The following is a 23,072-nucleotide window of genomic DNA, read 5'->3' on the forward strand; positions in this document are numbered from 1 at the left end:
TTCCCACTGAATTACATTTCACCTGTTTTAAGAGTAGAATTACAACGCACGAACACCAAAACGAGAATGACGACGCATGACGATCTAAGTATAGTCGGTAAGAGATATCCACTTCGAATTTCTCGACCCAACAAAAAATGGCTCTAGAATCATTATGGATGATGTAGAGTCAGACAACATATTTAATTTCACACAAATGAAACGAGGGTTATTAAATCTGTAAACTTTTTATTATAAATTATGGTTTAGTATAAAAAAGATCACAATGTGTTATTACGATGCAGATTAGTTTAAGTCTTTGTCTGGATTTTGTACTGATAGCTCCTCAATCTGGGGTGATCTTCACAATCTTGACTGAAAGAAAAATATATAAATGTTTAGTTAGATAGACAAATAATAAATATAATTAAGTAGAAAAAGAAGGCCAGGCTTTTTCCATGGCTCCTTAAAACGCCCTTAAAAGGACTTTATCTTTCTATAATTTTCAAGCGTATGTATTTTTAAAAATAACAAGTTCTACCTAACTTTTAACTATCGGAATCAAATGTCATTGAAATCGAATCTAATCGAGTTTCATATTTTGTACATGACAAGAATATTGATATAAAAAATCAATTTCACTACTTAATAAAGCAATTCTTCAATAATCTGTATATTAATCTTATTTCTTAATTAATTAACTATACTATATATATAAACTATACTAAACTTAGTATAGTTTCGTAACTCACTTCGCTTCCGACATGTATAGCCAGCATCATGTCGTACTCGTTGGCTCCCACGTAGATGTTAGCGCGACCGTCATGGCCGACGTTCACTGTCTTGCCAGAGCAGTTGTTACCGTTCTTCTGGCCAGAGATCACGTCGCAGTACTGACCAGCGGGGAGGCAAGTCTGTGGGAGAAGAGAGCTTATTGGATTAGTGGAAACGGGTTATGAAAAAGAAATGAGTAGAGAAAATGTGCAGGTAATGTAAATTTGCGGATAAACCCAAAGATAAGCGTTACGATTTCTTTTCGTAAATTCTTTATAATTCAGTAATAATTTTTGGACCTCATTCGATTTTGAAAAGATTTTGGTATCGAAACGATCACAATATACCTCAACATCATCAAACAGTATTAATTCCATCATCTACGTCTTTAGAGTTTTCCAAGAGGAAAAAAGACTCTTCCATCTCTTAATCAGACATGTGTATTAACTACTATGGTTACTATAAGAGTCAACAAACAAACAATTTTGGGGGTCATTCCAAACATTTACCTGAAGGTTCTGGTTAAGGTCCCAGTGATCATTGTTAAAGGCGATGAAGGCCTGTCCGCCTCTGCAGAAAGCGATCTGGTTGCTAGCGTTATCCCACCAGTCGTTGATACCAGTGTTGCCAGCGACATTCCTGAAGGCGACCATGCTGTAGATCTGGCGCCAACGGTGCTCGCAAACCCAACCGTTGCCACAGGAGTTGTCCTGTGTAACACGTATGTGGTATAGAAAATGTCGTATGACGTAGGAAGAGCATAAGTGTAGCAAAGGAAACATAAACTGATTAAGTGAAAACAACAGAGAAAGTCTCCCATGTAGTTTAGATGAATAATGAGCAAGTAGAAATGTTATAGATCCAGAAAAACATTTTATACCTATCATAGACACAGCAGAAAACTTTTAAGGAATTGGCTCATCATAACAATGTGTTGAAAAATTTCGTTCTTTTAAATTTAGTTTTTATAAAGTTTGCGGTGTATGTAAAATTTATTTTAAAATTATATTTCCCTAGAATCTACTAAAATTTAATTAAAATCGTAAAAGATAGTTAATACTTACAGAGTTGATAGCAGGCGAGATGATGTTACCACTGCTGTCCATTGGGGGTCCAGCCTCAGTGTTGTGGAAGGCGAAACTGCTCATCAACTGAGGAACACCATAAGGATGGGCCAACATGAACGCGATAGCTCCCTTGTACTGTTTAGGTTGCTTATGAGTGAGGATGTTTCCACCAGCACCGTGACCCCTCTGGTTGTCATGGTTATCAATAAACGCTAAAGCATCGTTCGAAGCAAGCAGACCCCAGGCGGGTCCCCAGTTAACCAGCCATCTGAGTTGGTTGTTGCGTTGGAAGGCTCTGCTCAACTCCAGACCGAATTTGAACTCGGTGACTGCGGCAAGGGAAGTGTATTCTTCGCGTCTGATGGCCTCGCCACCAAGGTCGATGACTTCCTGGAAGATGTAAGGGCGGGCACCAGAGGGGAAACCGTGGTTGGTGTTCAGGTTGTTTAGACGGTCGTAGATGACGCGTAAGTCTCCAGGCCACATGTGTTTGGCTGCGTCGATTCTGTAAAGCAAAAGGGAATAATTATGGGCTTGCAAAAATTTAAGTAACGCATTTCTATACGCATCCAAAATCCGATGTACGAAATTCCAAAATGGATTGTAAATACGTGTAATGGTCTTCAGTTTTCAATAATGGATTATTGTTAAAGCTACTTTATTTTCTAGTATCAGTCCTAAGTCAGTGTATTCTACCGTATTCAGAAAGAAGTTGACTGTTTTTCGAGAAGAAAATAATATGTTTGATATCGGACCTGAATCCAGCGACACCCAAGCCGATGAGATGGTTCATGTAGTTGACGATCTGCTGGCGCACGTATTCAGAGCCTTGGTTCAAGTCCTTAAGACCGGACAGTTCGCAGTTTCGTACCTGTAATAGTAAATAAAGATATCAAAAGAAGAACAAGGTATGTATTTTAAACCTATTTCTTAAAAAAATCGGTGTGGTTTTGTCACAGCTTATTTATTTCATAATATTAATCATTTGAGCAGACTATTCAACTGCATGGATGGAAGTATTGTGGTTTCGGTCCCCCGTGGGACAAGCATTTGTGTGATCCACGTATGCTTGTATTTTTGTGCGTGTGACTTAAATGTTTATACAAACCCTCGCAAAACAAGGATTAAATCCCTTAAAGCGAGAGTCATTTAAAAAAATCATTTTAGCATATGCATTGCGAGGTTTTTATTTTTGTCTTTACATTCCCCTTATCAGAGGTGAAGCCAGCATGTAACTTAGAGGCGACTTTTACTTACCATCGTTTTAAATGTGGCCGTTCAATATTTTCATCAGGCCACTAAACAATCCAAAAAAAAATAGATTTCAAGACTGTACTTACTCTATCAGGGCAGCATCCGTAGTCATGAGAGTTGATGACGCAGTGAGGCCAGTTGAAGTCGTTGCGGCCGTAGGGGACGGAGGGATAGCTCCACTCGCCGAAGTTTGCGGTACTGCCGCCGGTACCCACGTTATCGCCCCAAGTACCAGTCATGTGGTTGATGATGGCGTCTACGTAAATCCTGGAAATGTCCAATAACACTTGTAAGTATAAATTCGGAAGAAGAAAGACACTAAGAGACTATTATCTGTATAAGGAGTGCATAGAAAAGGCTTAGTTTTAACAAACTCTTTTACAGTAGAGTAGACGGGAACTGTTTTTCTTTAGGCGAATTTAAGAAGACAGATTTAATTTTGATCTAGACGATTTGCTCACCTTAACGATATGATATTCAAAGAAAAACCTTCACGAATTGTGACGTCATGAGCGTATTTTCACTATTTGTCTGACTAAAAACATATTCAAATTCCTAAACCTAAAAAAGTCGACCCTATTTTTGTGTATAATAAGGTTCAATTTAGTGTCACATACCGGACTCCAACATCGTTGCACCTGCGCACCATGTTAGCGAACTGCTGTTCGTTACCGGAGCGTGTGATGAGGCGGTAGGAGATCGGTTGGTAGCGCTCCCACCATGGCCGGTTGTGAGCCCAGATCACCAAGTTCTCATTGGGAGGGGAGATCTAGGAGAAAAAAATGATGATTTGTTTATTTCTGACCGATTTTCGATGGAATACTCATAAAACTGGCTAATTTCCACTAGTTTTCAGGTTTTTGTTTTTTTAAATCAAACTTTCACTAGCTAGATGTATGTACGAGTAGCTCATGATAGAAATAGGAAACTTAAGTGATCGGTAAGGGCACTGTTCAATTGAAATTAGGTATCAGTTCAAAACTAATAAATAATAGGTTTTTGTTAAAAGATTGCTCACTGTTAAAAGGCTCTTCAAATATAGTATTAATTTCGCTTTGCTTAGCTGCGAAGACGTATTTTTTGCAAAGATTTTCTTTACGTCATTTTTATTTAACAATACTTAATTGATTGACCATCGTACCTGAATACCACCGAATCCTTTAGGTCCAAGGAACCGCTCGCACTCAGCAGCTATGTCATCCCACTTCCATTCGAAGAGATGGACCATGGCGGAGCGGCCTGATGCATAGTGAGGGTTCTTATAGGCTAGCGCCTGTGATACGGCGAAAAGGCAAAGGATGAGCCGGAACATCCTGGGAACAACAAAATCATGGTCAAAATAATGTTATTAAATGATGCAATGGTTTACTCATGAGTATTTATCGGGGTTGCCCGACTAGTTTCTAACCCAACCGGAGTCCTTAATCGTGAGCTGACGCAGTGGGGGAAATAATGAATCATTCTCACGATAGTTACTATCAAAATTATGTTTTACAAAAATTGATTAATTTATGCTTTTCAGTAATCGTAGCTATTCATTTGTTCTTATTTTATTTAATATCAAATAAAAATAGATTGTTCAGTAGCAAGTCGTAGTCCAAAAGACATCTTTAGACAGCATCCCGTATCGGACGCGATTTTTTGACACAATTTAACACGCGACATTTTTTGTTGGTCCACATAGTCAGAAAATAAATGAATTACCAATTATTGTCACTAATAAGCAAGGGAAAACGGCAAAGAGAATTTAATACACATGTAAATTATATCTTGAATTAGCATATAAAACAGGTTAGTAGACACACGTGTGGAAAACATAAATAAAGTTGTGCAAGTACCTACATTTGCCTACAACATTTTAAATAAAATGTATGAACTACTTAACACAGGACAGACACCTTACTTTTTGTTTGAACCCTTAAATGGAGTACCTACGTTACAGTAATGCAAAGCAGGCTATTTTGAGGTGAATAAACTGAGTAGGTATTTAATTTTAGACAAGTTAGCCTAAATGTGATGTACATGTTTATTCTTTATTAACGCGAGCGAACGCGAAATTTTTTTAAGAACGCGAGGAAACCAGAAATTAAATCGGATTTTCACTTTTAAAGGGCTCGAATGATTTTTGTTAAATATGTTTAAGAACACACGCAAGTATCTTATTCACCTTTATTACAAAATAAATTAAATTGAAATTTCTCAATCTGTCTGAAGCATCTACAGACATAGATGTCCAACTTCTAACACCCCTCTTTTGCGTCTCAAAAACATGCAACAAATATATTTCAAACGTTGCCGCTTACATAAATCGGAATATAAAATGTAAATGTCTTTTAAAGACACACTGAAATAAATTCTTCTAAACATTGCATACTAGAGATGTGAAATGTGAAGTGGAAAAAGTAATAATAAAAAATCTCATTAAATCTGACCAGCGGTTGCCATCTAATTATTCAGCCATCCGATGATAAATATTTATTTATCTCGATAATTATGTTTATTTGTCATTCTACGTGTTTTTGGCAACAATACCTTGCAGCCTTCACTAAGTAAAGACGGTAGATATTAATTGAAACTTACCAAAATATTTGTTACTAAGAGCCCGTGAACTAAAACAGCTTGTGAAATTAATCCAAGAACACAGATTGTTTTCAAGTTTGTATCTTTGTTCACCAAACTGTTCGCTTTTAAAATAATTCCTATTAAAACAACTACATGTTTACGTAAACAACAAAACTAACATTTCTCTTTATAATGATCTGATAAAAGAGCACAAGACCACGAGTAACACACCTATCTATATGTACATAATTCTATTGTACGTGTGTATGTTGCTCTCTCACTGCTCCTAAACGGTGGAACCGATTTGAATGTGTTTTTTGCATGTGTTTCTTGAAGGCATATTTTTTTTTTCATGAAAGATTTTTAGTTTTTATTTAGATACTGTCTAACTACCTACATGACAAAGTCGTGTCTTCGTTTTATCCACTCTGTCCGGACTTTAAATACACGACAGGATAAAAAAAATAAAAATCCCCGACACTAAAACCTTTCACACACAATAACTTTAAAACGGCTCGACTGATTGTTCGACTGTTTTCAAACATGTTTAAGAATTTCGCACATAATTAACCTTTGATACAAAACTTTTCGCACATAATTAAAATTAGATTTAAATCCCTCGATCCATTCGGGAGCTATGATGTCACAGACTAACAGATGGACAGTCTGGCACACATGACACTCCTATTTTTGCGTCGTGGTTAAAAAAACGAAAATGTCTGTCAGGTTTATACTTAGTTGTATAGTTTGACATTAATAGCCATTTTCTTCGGACAATACAAATACATAATGATCTTTTATTGTATTTCATATTAACGTGACGTTATTGTTACTCACCTAGAGTAAAACATATGAATCGAATTTCCTTTTCTCATTTTATACGCTTACGGCGTAGCAGAAACTACGTGTATGGAACTAGGCAAATACTTACAATACGGAAATATATTTGGGCTACAGCGTTTTATGTTTCGTTTTTTAGAAGGTACTTTAAACTGGAACTGTCTCCATAGTGGAACCGAGATCGTGCCAAGTTTCCTATATTCTGTAAATTGATTAAGTGTGGCGTAACCATAACGTCATCCTAACATTACCATTAAAAAAAGGCTAGCGACGGAAAAGAATGTTACCAAAATGGGGCGTCCAAATGTATTAGCGAATTGCGGACATATGTTAATTTAATTTTAAATATCTATTAATGAGGAATAACTAATAATATTGTATTTTAGATTACTATCAACCAGTTACGATTTATATCGAGATGTAAACATCATGCTAGGTAGGGACTGTGTCCTCGTAATGTTGACATTGGTCGACACTAATTTATTTGAGAACCTCAATTAGTTGAAAATAGGCTGGGTCAATAACCGCAGGCAGCGTTGAAGGCTGTTTCAAACTTTGTAATATGTTAGAGTGTAGGTACTCATGTATACTACGTGTTTAGATACAGTCAATAGCAAGAGTAGATGATTAATTTACGAAGTTCAATACTTAATGGTCGGTAGTTTGCATTAAAAATTGCTTTTTTGGTTGTAACGAGCTGGCTGGTACTTCAGTTCACGTACTTTTGAATTGCAGCCACACAGGTCTGATGCGAATTCTATTCATTAATTTTAAATTTCTACTTTTGATAATCCAATTTTGCTGTGAACTGTACTCACATATGCATAACATGTGTCACCGCCATTGAATGAAACTTTAGTTGAATAATGCCATCTACTGGCAACTACTTACATTATATTTATATATTTGCCATTTCCTTCAATTAGATCTAAACGTGTACGTTTTTATAGAACGATCACAAACTTGTGGAGATATGTTAAAAATCAATAAAATTCTTAGATAAACTTGCCTTTCTGCTCCGCAATCAGCTTAAAAGTAATTTAAATTAGACTGCATAAAACACAGAATTTTAAATAGCTCAATCACTAAATGCGTTCAATAAAATTGATTATGACATTTGTGACGCCATATCTAAATAAGTGTCATAGTGACGTAAATATAAGTACTTTATCTCAATTGCAGTTTTAATTTACTTCAAAATAATGTTTATTACTCAAAACAAAACAAAATCACGAACTAGAAATATGGAAGATATTATGATAAGTACCCAATGTTATATTAATAGAAACGCTATCAGCTCACTTGCTCCGCCGTCGAATCGAGACAATACTATTCCACTATTACAAAACTGCATGTACTTGTCCACAATCAGTACGAGTGTAGAACAGTTACCTACCTCTACGATCTCTCGTTTTGACAACTACAGAAGCCTTACTGAACTACCAAACTAGCGTTTTAACAAATGAGTAAATATTATGCAGGTACCTAACTGACTAAATGCGAGAGACGATGCATGGCGGTTCAGGTTTAGTCAGTGACAGTCTCATACTACCCGATTATTATCGAGAATGCGGGAGTCCTTAAAGACTAACGCATAACCGAAAAAAACTCCTCAAAATACTATTAATAAAGTTATGAATCAGAATCGGAATATTTTTATGTAATATTGGGAGCCAACTGCCAATTCTTAAGGTTATTGTTGGTGGGGTATAGGCACGTTCCACAATTGCGATAATACAAAACATTGTGGTGCGCGACGTGAATGCCCTTCAATTAGTTTTTGGACACCACTTCTACCTATCTTCAACAACAACTCCCGACGGTTAAAACTTTTATCCCCACATCTTCTAAATAACTCCATGTATTTCATACAGACATTTATAAGAAAACACGTGCATAGTTCAACTTTGATACAACACAAACTAAATGGAAATCGCTCAATCCGTTCTGGAGCTAGGGTACTACAGACAGACACGTAAATCTTATGACAGCCCTCTTTTTGCGTTCTGGTTTAAAGAAGATAACGAATAGTCAGACTTACCTTATAGATCTAAAGACCTATTGCACTAACACTAGGAACAACGCTATCTGCATAAGCCCACCCGCTGTGACCACGCTTATATACAGAGATAAAATTTTCACTTCGCATTCAGATAGCAAACATTTATCATAATAATTATTTTAATCCCCGATAAATAGTCCAAAAACAATGATAATTTTGATTTAAGGATTTGTAGTATACTAATAAAAATAAAAATGTTGTAATTAATTATTAGGTACGTGCTGTCAATTTGTTGTAGAAAGTTCCAATTTTTGTTATGCCTACAGTAGTAAGAAGCACATTTGCGTATCTTTAAATTAAAGCACAAATAGATAAGGTTTCTTTAAACAGTTAATTTCAATTGAGCATTTAATCCCAGTTGTAGATAAACATTAAACTTTATTGGATGCCTACTAGCTGTACCCACGAATTCGTCCGCATGGAATTTATCAAAATGTTATATACGTCTAAAATATATGTAGGCTAAGTTACTCCTTATTACATCACCTGCCAATAAAAGTCCCGTAAAAATAAGCCCAGTCATTTTAGAGATTAGTCAAAATAAAAAGACAGACGGACAGGAAAAAAAATGCAAAAATGTAATTTTGGTGTACGTACCCTATGTATATTGTATAACGCATTCATATGTAATTATCATGTAATTAATGTTGCAGTTGAACCGAGTTTTTTGCCTGTTAGCTATTCATGACATACTGGATAAATTGTTTTTAATTTACCAATTCATTCAAATCACGTTAAAAATAAAAAAAAACAAGAGCTACAAATGAATGTTTTTAATCAATGAAATATCTGTATGCCTCCCTTAACCACATTTTGGAAAACTCTTCTGTACCTAGAGCTGATAGCTGTTTCAAAGATTTTTGAAGACTCAAATACGTGACTGAAAAACAAAACATAAATTAATCTTTGGAATGGTTAATTTTAAATACCTATAGCTTTATCTTACAAGCTATCTTTAATTTAAATCGTAAATGATAACCAGTGATTGTTTCTAGTCACACGACAACAACTTAATATTAAAGCAAGGTAGGGCATCCAATTACTAATCTTGTCAAAGTTTTAAGTCAAATACTATTATGAAGATAATATAGATTACATTTTGATGAGGATAAATAATGTTGAGCTACTGTATTGATAAAGAAAAAAAATTCATCCTTATAGCCTACCTAATTTTAGAAATCGATAAGAAATATAAACCTTGCTTTTATTTTCTTGAATGTTCTCAATGATGTTCGGGGTGTTATTTACAAATTAATATCGTTAATATTATATTTTCTTATCCTTCTCAATACATCATGCTATGTGATCAAATTGAAGAGCCATACATTATCACCATGTCCTCATTTTAAACCAATCAGTCAATTCCTATCACGGTCCTCTGGTAGACTATAAGCTTTCCCCAGTTTCGGCACATGGTCTCAGCTTCTCAGGTCTCAGCCTTCCGCATCTAAATCTCAGGCGACCCAAATGGATACGTAACATTTTGGGCTAAGTTAATGACTTCAATCCACACTGATAGTCAATTTGGGGATAAATTGGGGTTAGTTGGGTATGGGAAAAACTGACTCAAAGCCTCCTAGTACTTCAGTGAAGTCCTGAGACCGCTTAAGCCCCTTTGCCCTGCCTAGATCAGAGTATCGGGATCGCTCACACACCATCTGTGCTAAGCCGACGGTTCTTGACATTTGACCTACCTCTTCTCCGATATGAATAGCAAGATGTAATTCGTCTCCGATTCCAGACAGTTTGATTGATGCAAGTCCAGTATTAGACACATTAATTGTTGTACCACTGCATATCTGTCCTTGCCTTTGGCCTGATATGATATCGCAATATTTCCCTGATGGAAGTCCAGTCTGAAAATACTTCAATATAGTTGAATGTTCACGAGCGAGCAATATTTTGCTTCATAAATTTTTAATAAGAATTTTACAAGGATTTGCAAAAAAAACTAAACTTCTGCTGGATGTTTTAAACAATACACTAACGATATAATGAGATACTGAATATAGTAAAGCTTACCTGAAAAATCCTATCCAACTTTTTACCTTCCGTATTAAAAACAATAAATCCTTTGATCCCTCGACTGAACGCAATTTGGTTATTCCCATTGTCCCACCAATTTTCTACTTTAGTATCACGTACTGCGTTTCTAAAGTTCACCATTTTGTAAATGGAGGGCCACCGATGCTCGCAAACCCAACCACCTTCACAAGAACCATCCTGACGAAGAAAATGAAATGCAAACGGTTATTTGACTTTTGGTGTACGTAAATGGCCCGAATGGCCCTTGGATCCTTTAAATACATTTTAAAATAAGATTGTTTTTGAAGATGCACTGTCCCACTTTAACGACCCGCAAACGATTTAAAGAGATGATAGTTCATTAATTTCCCTTCCTCTTGTATATAAAAAAAACGACTCCTTTACTATGGAATTTAATCCTTGTATCCAAGGGGAATGCAAGTCACATTCAAGACACCCAGATTCAAGACCAGCATTCGTGAATCCCACAAATGCTTGTTCCAAGCTGGAATCGAGCCCGCAACACCCAGCACCCATCGGGTTTGATGTGATGACCTCAACCAATAAACTCTCCGTGAACTCTCAGTTTTCGTAGACAAGTGGTATTTATACAAGAGTTGATCCTTCTAATTCTTACCTCATTGATAAGTGGAGGCTGAATATCTTCATTCCTGTCATTGGGTGGACCTTGATCGTTCCGATCAAAGTGATAACTGCTCATGATACGAGGTTGTCCATACGAATGTGCTAGGAGAAAAGCTGTAGCGACCTGTTAAAGTGATTCTCATAATTAATCTTATGATAAAAGTAGTTCTTAGTAGATGAGGAATAGGAAGAGGCAATATTTACTTAAATACAGGTGACTTCAGGCTGATGTGATGATGATAAATAAGACTTCGTCAAACCAATTTTTTAAATTCGTCAAATCCTGCTTTTCGACTAGATAAATAGAGGCTGAACCTACCTAAGATGTGGTTGAACATACCGAAAATTATTGGAGATGGAGAACATACAGGATTATGCTTTACCTTATAATTCCTGGCAGTTTTGTAATTTAATCCACCAGTGTTTCGCTGTGTGTCATGATTGTCAACGAAAACCAAAGCATTTTCACTTGGCAGCATTCCCAAGGAGGGACTACCCCAGCTTTTTAAATTCTTCAATGGTTTATGACCATTAAAAACGTTAAACATTTCTGATACCACCTGAAACAGCATATAACAGATTAAAGGACTTTTTTCGAAAACGCGAGACTTTTTATTAGTCTTCGGACTCGAAAAGTGACTCAACGTTATAGGTTTCATGCTTTGGTAGAAATTATAGCGACATGAAAGCCAGATTCCGCCGTATAAGCCAGCGTCCTCCCTAGAGACGTGCTAGGAAAAAAAAGGTCGTATGAGTGTATGATCTAGCTGTCTTTTGTGAATGTGAAATTGTGAACATGTGTGGGATTTCCACTTGCGAGAAGGTACTTATGTCAAGCTCCACAACAGCAAAGTTCTCACATACAGACGTCATCTTTATATTAAATTTTGTTTTTATTATCCTAGTCTTTGAACATTGAATTCTCATTAATACCTACATATTTACAATAAATCTAACGATTAATCACACAAGCAAAACACAACACAAAACCAAGAAATGAATAGCGATTCATTGGAATTTCTGCAATAGAAAGTGAGACCGAAATTTTCTCATCAATTAAATGATTAAGTTAACGAATGACACAAACTATTTCCGATGCTCAACCTTGCAGTCATGCTCAGTTAGTAGACTAATTAGTATACGATTCAACAGCAAAACAATTTTGCTTAGTCATGAAAATCCTTTCCGTAAATGCGATGGCTCACTTTCTGGAGATTAAGGCATAAAACTTGGGAGATTAGCAATTCGAGGCTAATATTTTGACCTTATAAAGACGTTGAAAACTTAATGGGTTAGCTTTTAGCGAAAGTCTAACAATGAGGTATTCAGTTTAAAGCTTAGTAGCGTTATTGTAATAGAGGGTTCATTCTGTCTAAGGGACTTGCTATATGAGAAATACGCCAGTCTATGGGCTATAATAATGATTAAGGATTAAATGCTGATAAGTGATAAAAAAACATCGTTATCAGTACCTATAAAGGCGTAGAGGGGTTTTATAATGTAAATCCATAGTCGGAAGTTTGTTTCCGGTTAAAACGACTTTCCATTTTGCTGAAAACGAGTTTTTTCTAACAATAAGTATATTAAGTAAAGAGGAATAAAAGTGCGTCGAAATTTCAACTTACAAAAAATTCAGTCACATCCCCTATGTCTTTGTAATCTGAAGGTTTTACCGCGCCCCCGTGAGCAACTTCTTGGTAAATGTAAGGTCTCGCGTTCTGATCAAAACCATGCTGTATATTCAAATTGTTTAGAGAATCGTAAATAGGTTTTAGGTCTTCTGGCCACATGTGTTTTGCTGCATCCACTCTACAAAACAAAACTGATTCTTACGCAAAATCAACACGAACCCCGAAAACAAAAATGTAGTTTACAAAAAAGGAAGATTATTATAGTTCAAATTAATACTTCTTATAAGATTTTAAAGCATACAGTTTAGATTCCCGATGGTAAAAGTTGTTTGATTATCCATTTACATACATAGAACAAATTTTGTCTTTACCTGAATCCAGCGACTCCAAGATTAATTAACTTGTTCAGGTATTCGACAATCTTCTGTCGGACTAAGGGCATTGTTTGGTTCAGGTCTTTCAAACCAACCAATTGACAATCTCGAACCTGGATTATTAAATCATTGGTGAGAGTATCGCATAAACTCCTAATTGCATTTAATAAGTTACAATAAGCATCTTAAAGCAATTTTATTATTTTCGTAACCATATCTCACAACGACTACTTACATTAGCGACGTTCTTAAATGCCCATTCGTCACAACATTATACTTGACAAAGATAATATGACACGGGGAAAGTTTGTGGGAGTCATTAATTTGTTCGAAGAATCCTGATGATATGCATAGTATGATAGTTCCCCAAAATATAGTTAACGATTAAAATCTCCTTTAATTAATTTACCACTTACGGCAACTGTACTTATAAGCACCTAAGTATCTACTTCACTTGCGTGCACTTGGAGAGGCCTATGTCCAGCAGTGGACTGCGATAGGCTGATGATGATGATGATGATGAAGTATCTACTTGATTTGCACTTTTTTCTTTAACAAACCTCCGTAGCGTTGTCATAATTGTTTATATCGCATACAGGATGATGAAAATGCTTCTTTTTATAAGGAACCGCTGGGTACGAAAATGTCGAGAAGTTTGCAGTACTACCAGCAGTACCTGCGTTGGCTTCGTGATCTCCTGTCATATGGTTGAACACAACATCTACGTAAATTCTGGAATTAGAAAAAAATATCATATCTTATAACAAATCAATAAACAGGTTACAGGTTAATAGTCATTAACTATAAGATAATGACAGGTGCAATTAATAATTATTAACTGAATCGGAAAATCTTTCTGCGCTGGATTAGATATGCCATATCAATTAAACTTATAGATATTAAGATTGAACAGAAATGTTCAGATACCCGGTCTTCAAGTGAATAGTGAAACAACCAAGTCACTCAACTGAATGTTTAATATTAACTAAACACAGTACAAGAAAACAACGGGTACAATAAAAAAAATATAGTTAGGTGATATTTATAATTTCTCACGTAACCAAACCATAGCGCGATTCAGGATTCACCTGCAAACTAACAACGCCATCTATTGAGGCGCTGTGTGAACTTTTTCTTAATACAACTTGGACATTCCGCCCACCAAGGACATATTCACAACTATGTCCTTTCGTATTTAAGACTCCCTCACCATGAGGTCAAGAGGGGTTGAGTATAAAACAAACATAAAATTACATGGAAACACAAAGCCCGCCCACCATGAGGCCAAGGGGGCAGAAAAATAAACTTAACTTAATCATAACATAGTAACATGTGTTTAATCAGTCACAGGTAAAATGCACAATTTACACGTTGGTCTCTTTATAACAGAATCCTTACATTTTAAAGTTACAACTCGAGTGATTCCATCCGTGCCCGGATGCTTCATTAAAATTTTACCTAGTAACCATTTACCAGGAGGCAGGTTATCCTCCTTCACTATAACAATATCTCCTATCTTTGGTTCAGGTTCCCTCTGGGACCACTTGTAACGATGAACCATAGTAGTTAAATATTCTTGCGACCAACGTCGCCAGAAATCTTGGGTCAGTCTTTGTAAATACTGCCATCTTTTCAAAGTGCCGATATTGGAGCGTTCATAGTTACGATCCGGTACAAGAACCAGAGGTTCGCCTATTAAAAAATGACCGGGTGTTAGAGGAATCGGATCGTTTGGATTTTGTGAGATTTGTGAGATTGGTCTGGAATTGAGGCAGGCCTCAATTTGAGCAAGGAGAGTTGACATTTCTTCATAAGTGAGGGTCGACTCACCAATTATCCTCTTCAAGTGGAATTTGGTGGACTTAATCCCAGCCTCCCAGAGCCCACCAAAATTTGGGGCGTGAGGTGGTATGAAATGCCACTTGACACTACTTGAACTGCACCAATCTTTAATTTCACTGGCAACCGATGATTGTTCTGCATTAAACAAACATTTCAGTTCTCTAGATGCACCGACAAAATTTTTACCATTGTCGCTCCAGATGTCACTGCAATGTCCTCTCCTAGCGATGAATCGTTTGTAACCAGCTATGAAAGCCTGAGAGGTGAGATCACTTATGGCCTCCAAGTGTACTGCCTTCGTAACCATACATACGAACAAACATATATACCCTTTGTACGACCTATTGCCACGACCTTTGGATACTCGAATGTTGATTGGACCTGCAAAGTCCACACCGCTGTGCAAAAATGCTCTGGCAGGAGTAACTCTACAGGTTGGTAACTGTCCCATAAATTGATTTTTAAAATTAGCTGAGTGCCGAATACACACAACACATTGACGCACATACAATTTAATTAAATTTTTTGCAGAAATTATCCAGTATTTCGTGCGTAAGTAACTCAACAAAAGAGTCGGACCTCCGTGGAGAGTCTTTTTATGGGCTTCATCTACAAGCAGCCAAGCAAGATGGCTTCGCTGTGGAATTATGATAGGGTGTCTCATATTATCGGAAATCTGTGCGTTTTCAATCCTTCCTCCCACTCTTAATATTCCTTCACTGTCTATTGAAGGACATAGTGCTTTTAATTTGCTTTTCTTGCTTACGCTTCCTTTTTTCTTAATATCTTCTATTTCTTCACTGTAAGCTTGTTGTTGGAACTTCTTAATACAAATTTCTAATGCCTTTGCAATCTCTTCGCTTGTCAGGTAAGTGGTTCTCTTTTTATTTGATGCTAAAACTCTTCTGCAGTAAGCTACTACTCGTACTAACCTTTGAAGTGATGAAAATTTTGTCCACAGCTTATCGTCTTGACACGTCGATACATGTGCTTTCACTGACCGCTTCTCCAATTCAGTTGAAATTAACTTCGGCTTAGTGTAATTAATTGTTTCGTTTGCGAGCCACGACGGTCCATGAAACCACAGTGAAGACTGTGAAAGTTCTGTCGGTGTTACGCCTCTGGAGGCTATATCTGCGGGATTGCAAGCGGAACGAACATGTGCCCACTGTGTGTTTTCTAGTAACGTTAAGATTTCTGAGACTCGATTTCCAACAAAGGTTGTCCAGCGACTTGGATGGCCAGTGAGCCATGCTAGTACAATTGTTGAATCGGTCCAGCAGTGTATATTTTCTTTTTCAATACCCAATGTTTCAGCAACTTCAGTTATTAATTTAGCTAGAATTACTGCTCCCATTAGCTCCAGTCGTGGAATCGAAAGCTGTTTTGTAGGTGCAACTTTGGTTTTTGCGGTGACTAAATGGACTTTGACGTCACAATCTTCCTCAATTACTCGCAAATAAACAACTGCTGCGTATGCTTTATTAGATGCGTCGCAGAAGCCCTGCAGTTCCATAACTGCCTTGCTTCTGGTTTCAAACCAGCGTGGGATAACAATTTGAGGTAAGTGTAACAGATCAGCTTGGTAATTTTTCCATTCTTTAAGTAGCTCTTCAGGTAAACTACCGTCCCAATCGATTCCAGCTAACCATAATTTTTGAATAAGTATTTTTGCTGTAACCACACAAGGTGCTACCCATCCCAGGGGATCAAATAGTCGAGCTATTTCTGATATAACCTTTCTTTTAGTTACAGATCCAGGTTGCGGAGGAAATGTTACTGTGTACTTGAAACTGTCACGTTCTCTATCCCAAGAAATTCCAAGTATCTTCATTACTTCATCCATTTTTATTTCCACCGATTCCACCTTCTGAATGCTTCTATCTTCCTTTATTTCTCTTGAAAGATCTTTATTGTTTGTCATCCATTTTTGCAATTCAAAGCCCCCTCTCGCTACTAATCCTTTCATCTCCTTATAAATTCTTATCCCTTCCTCTACAGTTTGACAACCTGACATAAAATCATCTACATAATAATCTTCCTTTAATTTTTCAGATACCAGCGGAAAATCGTCTCCTTCATCGTGTGCCAGCTGCTGCAAGGTTTTCACTGCGAGGTAAGGTGCGCATGCAGTTCCAAATGTTACTCTTAATAATTTGTAATCCTTTATTTCAGATTCCGGATCGCATCGCCAGAGCAGCCTTTGGAAATTTCTATTTTCAGGGGCGACGATGACTTGCCGATACATCTTTACAATGTCGGCACACAGCACAATTGGATGGAGGCGCCATCTCATAACCAGATGACGCAAATCTGGTTGGATAGTAGGGCCTACCATTAATGAGTCATTAAGAGATACACCATTTACCCCTTTACATGAAGCGTCGAACACAACTCTGACTTTAGTCGTGGCCTTATCCTCCCGAACTACAGCGTGGTGAGGTAAGTACACTGCTTCTGCTCTCTCCTTATCGTTTTCAGGGAGAATTTCTTCCATGTGGCCGAGGTCAAGGTACTCTTGAATAACGTCAGTGTATTTTTTCTTAATCTCTGGATCTTTCTTGAAACGGCGTTCAAGAAGTTGAAATCGTTTGAGTGCAATTTCCCTGGTGTGCCCATATTTGCATGGTGGATCAGCATCTTTAAATGGTAGCTTAACTACATATCGACCAGTGCTGTCCCGCTGAGTGGTACGATTATAAAATTCTTCACACAATTGCTCTTCCTGGGTAAGTATTCTTTCTTTAACATAACGCGCATCAGATTCGATTTCCCAAAACCGTTTGAGCATTTCATTTTCACTGATTTGCGAATGCATGCTGATAAAACCTTGGTGACAATGAGCTGAATTCGATTCGAAATCTAATGTTCGTGTGGCTCCAGACAAAATCCAACCTAAACACGTGTTTTGCGCTATCAAAGATCCAGGAGAGTGTTTGATTAGACCTTCTCTAAGGACCTGGCCATAAACTTCAGCTCCAAGCAAAACATCTATTTTGTTTGGAGTGTGGTACTCTGGATCAGCCAGTGTTAAACTATCTAGTTCAGGCCAAGTTGGTACTGATATTTTCTCCCCAGGGATCAACGTTGTAATGGTGCCTAAAACGAATGCTCGCACTTGATAAATGAAATTAGGATCATGGCGTGACTTGATGGTTACGAAGACTATAAACTTAGAAGCCACAGCACTCTCATCACCTCCTATGCCTGAAATAACACCTCTAGCAGGCAATTTCTTAAGCCCGAGCAACTGGACCGCTGACTCTGTTATAAATGATGCCTGCGACCCCTGGTCTAATAATACTCTAAGCAGATGGTTAGCACCGTTCTTAGTCTGTGCTTCGACAAGAGCGGTTGCCAGTAAAACCTGATTCGGAACAGCCCTTTTAGAAAAGTGAGTGGTTACCTTAATGACATCCGATTCTTGCACCGAATCGGAAGCAGCGCTCAATGTGGACACTGCTGCTTTGATTGCTGAAGTTTCTCCTGAAAGGCCTTGAGGCGACGCCGAGCTTGAGAATCCCTTTGGGTGTAATAATGAATGGTGTTTGCGATTGCAAACTTGACAACTTGTAGTAACACGACAAAATTTAATTGAATGATTCGCGCCTAAACAATTGTAACAAAGACCGTGGGTACGGACAAATTCACTGCGAGTTTGGTAATCATCTTTACCGAATTGTTTACAATGACTCAGTTTATGAGGTTGCTTACATAACGGACAACTTATATTAACAGAGGTATAATTTTTTGAAGAGACCGCATGAAGGACCTTTGGCTTAGTAAGTGTCGATTTTTGTTTACTGGTAGGAGTGTCTAAGTATTCTAATGAACGGAACCTTGATTCTAAAAATATTTTAAATTCATCAAAGGTTGGTAACTCCTCATTTGTACTTATTTTTGATTCCCATAACTTACGTGACTCGCTATCTAACTTAGCGCTGATGATGTATATTACTATAGCATCCCAAGAATCAATGTTTATACCTAGGGTTGTTAACCCATGCAAGCAATCTACAGTACTATCCAATAGTTCCTTTATGGCGGTTGATGATACAGACACATTAGGTTGGTTGATCAATCTAGTTAAAATAGAATTACACAAATATCGTTTGTTATCATACCGTTTGTTTAACATTTGCCAACATTCTTGATAATTAGCCGCGGTAACAGGCGTGTGTCGCAACAAATGTTCCGCCTCTCCGGATAAATGACCTTTCAAATAGTGTAATTTCTGAACATCATCGATGGTGTCGTTCTTATGTATAAGTGACAAAAACATATCGCGAAATGATGTCCATTCAGTGTATTTACCCGAAAATGTTGGTATAGTAACTTTAGGTAACTTAACATTATTATAAATTTTTGTTGTTTGCATCTTTTCTGAAACCTGGTTTATATTTTTAACTTGGGAAATGTGCTCTTTTAATTCAGATTTATAATTAATGTAAAATTCTTCAGTTGTGTCAAACATTTCGCTTTTAAAATAATTATGTGAAGAATCTGTTGCTATTTCTATTATTTTCTTATGGTATTCTAAAAAGCTTTTCCATTGCCGTTCTAGAGATTCTAATCTGGTCTCTAAATATGTCTGAGTTAAGCGATCTTTAGGTGACTTTTTATAATTCGTCCTGCCTTTTTCAATTGAACTTTTTGTATCAATTTGCAATTTTATGAACGATTCCATTTTAATTTTATTTGCGAACAATCAATTTATTAATAATTTAAATTTAAAATTAAGTTTTTTTTTTTTATATTTTATATTGAACAACTCTCAATTAGAATGTAATGTATTTTTTTTTATCAGCGAAACTATTGGCATGAAATTACAAGTCTCTAAACATTTAAAAATATTTTAAGTTGATATAACAATCTTGAAAAAATTACAAGTGTTTGCAATTTGACACTTAGAAAAAAATCGGGCATAGGTTCCCCGTAGTAACCATTTTAGCCTAATTATTCTAAGTCCAAACTACATTTAATTTCTACTAAGTTATTAATTTACATTAAAAATAACTAAATTTAAATGTTCTAGTTCTTGAATAATCACTTCACAAATCACAAGTCAAAGTTTACTCACGGTTTCAGTCTTCAAATACTTCTCTGTGTAGAAACGTCCGGTAGATGGCGCTAGTGTCTCCTTTGCTTAGTAGTGGGGAATCTTCCGGTACTGCCCGGCTGCTGATTCCTGTCTGCACTCTGCCTTGGCGCTCCTGTAGCGCTTCCGCAGCTCCACTAAGCACCTGCTAGGCGTCGACTCCAGTGGCGCCCTCTGCAGGCTGATGAGGTGCTCTTCAAAGCACGATCTGGTCCCTTACTTCCAGGGACTAAGCACTTCAGTGGCAATCCGCCACTGGTTTCTGTGCTGGTTTCACAAAAAATGTACGTACACACACTGTACGCACTGATCCGGTTCGAAGGACCATGAACAGAAATGTTCAGATACCCGGTCTTCAAGTGAATAGTGAAACAACCAAGTCACTCAACTGAATGTTTATTATTAACTAAACACAGTACAAGAAAACAACGGGTACGATAAAAAAATATAGTTAGGTGATATTTATAATTTCTCACGTAACCAAACCATAGCGCGATTCAGGATTCACCTGCAAACTAACAACGCCATCTATTGAGGCGCTGTGTGAACTTTTTCTTAATACAACTTGGACAAAGATCGTTTAATTATTGAGTACAATGAATGCTCATCCAGGCTTATTAAGAATAGCTATTGCCATTGTAGAAACGAGACAACGCAGTACAGTAAGCTTAGCGGTATGCTCTTAGAATGGCGATACGACAGTCCTAGCCCTTCTTTAAAAAACTTATACTACAAAAACTATAAGCAACATTCGGTAATCGCCAAAGAATTTAGCACCACTTCACTTCTACAACTTCTTACTCCCCAAGAAACTAACCGATTTTTTTCCAGAGGAAAACGCTAATGACTTCAAGCTGCGTTGTGGGCACGGCGTGGGGATATGTCGAACTACCATCAATAAAAACACCGCGGGCATTTTTACTGTTTATGATATAAATACAAAGTCGCTCGCTCGCTCTACACTACTCTAGCTGGCAAAAAACTTTACCTGACTCCAACTCGATTACACCTGGTTGTCATATTGAGAAAATCATTTGCATCTCCTGATCTCGTCTTTAATTTATAGGATATAACTTGGTAACGTTCGTACCAAGGTCTTTGGCCATCATTGAGGTGTATTATCAAGTTCTCTGATGCTGGAGATGTCTGGAAATGGAATGCGTTTTTATATTTATTAGCAGTATGAAAGAAAGAGATTTGGTGAACTAAATTTCACCAAATCTCTTTTTTTCATACTGCATGGAGTTTCTGTACGAATCTACATGCTTCTTTAATGGTAACGATACGATACGTATAATACGAGGAAACCATGTAGATTTCATATCATCCTGACGTTCCTTAATAAAGGGACCCAAAGAAGGCACATTATTAAGGCGTGTATCTTACAATTAAGGTTTTTCTATCTACCTATCATGGACCCGTACCAAGAATTGAATCACATTCAATACATAGGGTTAAAAAAAGGTAAAGTCATCCTTCGTCGGCCGATACTTAATACCTGGACTCCACCATAGCCTTTTGGTCCAAGGAAACGTTCACACTCTTCAGCAATATCCAACCATTTCCATTCAAAAAGTTGGACTATAACAGATCGGTTAGGCCATTGATTAGTCTTCGTTACTTCACAACTACCGATAGTTCCAAATACTAAGCATAGAAAAATGGTTAAGAATGCCATTACCTGAAAATGATAAGAAAAATTGGCAAGTCAGTTAACCTACTGGATATAAAAGTTAAATTGCAGATTTATTACTCGTGGTCTTTATGAGATTTTGTATATCTCTAATTGCAATGGTTTTTACCAATAAATATAAAGTAATCACTGAAAACCATCCTACTACTATTATAAAGGCGAAAGTTTTTAAGTATGGATGTTTGTTACTCTTTCACGTAAAAACTACTGAATGGATTTGAATGAAACTTTACCACAATATAGCTTATACATCAGAATAACACATAGGCTACAATTTTTGAGGTTTCTAATGTGAGGTCGTAAACACATTTTTTGCGCTTACATTGCAAACGCTGACTGAATCCTACAAGATACATAGAAGGCAGGTATAAATTATAACTTATATCTTCTAACCACGCGGACGAAGTCGCGGGCAACAGCTAGTTATAAAATAAAGTTACCACAGAGTAAAATACTTAACCTACCTTAACAACAGTAAATATATTCCTCATATTTAAGTACACATTGATGTTTTTAAGATAAGGAATGTTATTATCATAATACTTTACCTAATCACAACAGCCGATTATAAATCACCAACGCACATTAAACTTGTTTGATTGTATTAACAATAACATAATTTTAGATTAAAGAGATAACTGCCATCAAAAAATTTTTTTTTATAAGACGAATATTTAAAATAAATAAATATTAAAAGCTAAATAAATAATATTTGAAAATAGAGTTACTTTTGAATATTTTTTTTTAACGACTCCGGTTCAGGAATTAAATCCTTGTGTCACGAACTTCACGAACAATCAAGTTACATGCACAAAGACACCCAGACTCAGAACCAGTTTGGCAAGGTAACATCTACTTGGCAATCGGTTTTATAATAATAATAATTTTATTATGTTAAGTTATCACGAATTATTTAAAGGAGACCTACATTACTTAAAGGTATTATACAACATAAATGTACTTACTAGAAAACTAGAGGCCGAGTTTAAATTTCTAAGAAACGCACGTCAAGCATAGAATAAAGTTGTTTAAAAACTAGACCACACAATAATAACACTATTATTATATTCAGTCCATTGGTCAGTCACTCTATGATTCCATATGAGTTATTGTAGTAGATATTGTGTATATGCAATATTTCTAGCATACCAAAGGAAGTCGTAATTTAGACGATAACAGTACATAAATAGACAGTTTATGGGTGTGAGTTTACAATAAATATAGTT

At 36.6% G+C, this 23,072-nt stretch overlaps 2 protein-coding genes across 7 annotated transcripts; both read right to left on the reverse strand.

Moving 5' to 3' along the window:
- Positions 1–212: 212 nt before the first annotated feature.
- Positions 213–8,604, reverse strand: LOC113498951 (alpha-amylase 1-like). Its single transcript, XM_026879217.1, has 9 exons — positions 8,518–8,604; positions 4,216–4,387; positions 3,692–3,843; positions 3,161–3,341; positions 2,576–2,691; positions 1,818–2,325; positions 1,263–1,463; positions 732–893; positions 213–354 (listed from the first exon to the last, which is right to left on the reverse strand). The coding sequence occupies exons 2-9, from the start codon at positions 4,384–4,386 to the stop codon at positions 343–345; spliced, it is 1,503 nt and encodes a 500-aa protein (XP_026735018.1). The 5' UTR covers position 4,387; positions 8,518–8,604; the 3' UTR covers positions 213–342.
- Positions 8,605–9,296: 692 nt separating this feature from the next.
- LOC113498952 (alpha-amylase 2-like) lies at positions 9,297–22,824 on the reverse strand. 6 transcript variants are annotated; one of them, XM_026879223.1, is made up of 11 exons: positions 22,311–22,495; positions 21,652–21,834; positions 21,142–21,299; positions 13,774–13,945; positions 13,211–13,326; positions 12,834–13,017; positions 11,592–11,768; positions 11,201–11,332; positions 10,561–10,761; positions 10,233–10,394; positions 9,297–9,418 (listed from the first exon to the last, which is right to left on the reverse strand). In XM_026879223.1, the coding sequence occupies exons 1-11, from the start codon at positions 22,335–22,337 to the stop codon at positions 9,407–9,409; spliced, it is 1,524 nt and encodes a 507-aa protein (XP_026735024.1). In that variant the 5' UTR covers positions 22,338–22,495; the 3' UTR covers positions 9,297–9,406. The 6 variants fall into 6 exon arrangements, with proteins under 6 accessions (XP_026735024.1, XP_026735023.1, XP_026735019.1 ...); XM_026879222.1 differs by lacking the exons at positions 9,297–9,418; positions 22,311–22,495 and adding an exon at positions 22,812–22,824 and having other exon boundaries at positions 9,454–10,394; XM_026879218.1 differs by lacking the exon at positions 9,297–9,418 and having other exon boundaries at positions 9,454–10,394.
- Positions 22,825–23,072: the final 248 nt, after the last annotated feature.

Source organism: Trichoplusia ni, chromosome 11, assembly GCF_003590095.1.
Source record: "Trichoplusia ni isolate ovarian cell line Hi5 chromosome 11, tn1, whole genome shotgun sequence".
Taxonomy (NCBI): Eukaryota; Metazoa; Arthropoda; class Insecta; order Lepidoptera; family Noctuidae; genus Trichoplusia; species Trichoplusia ni.

Bases quoted from the DNA above. Each gene is read 5' to 3' on its own strand.
- LOC113498951 (XM_026879217.1), bottom strand. From the start codon at position 4,386: ATGTTCCGGCTCATCCTTTGCCTTTTCGCCGTATCACAGGCGCTAGCC. The intron at 3,844-4,215 runs GTACGATGGTCA...TTTTTCTCCTAG, and splicing joins AAGGATTCGGTGGTATTCAG to ATCTCCCCTCCCAATGAGAA. The intron at 2,692-3,160 runs GTAAGTACAGTC...TTACTATTACAG, and splicing joins ACGGATGCTGCCCTGATAGA to GTACGAAACTGCGAACTGTC.
- LOC113498952 (XM_026879218.1), bottom strand. From the start codon at position 22,337: ATGAGGAATATATTTACTGTTGTTAAG. The intron at 21,300-21,651 runs GTATTAAGTATC...TTCCATTTCCAG, and splicing joins AAGGCTATGGTGGAGTCCAG to ACATCTCCAGCATCAGAGAA. The intron at 13,018-13,210 runs GTAAAGACAAAA...TTTGTTTTGTAG, and splicing joins CTTGGAGTCGCTGGATTCAG to AGTGGATGCAGCAAAACACA.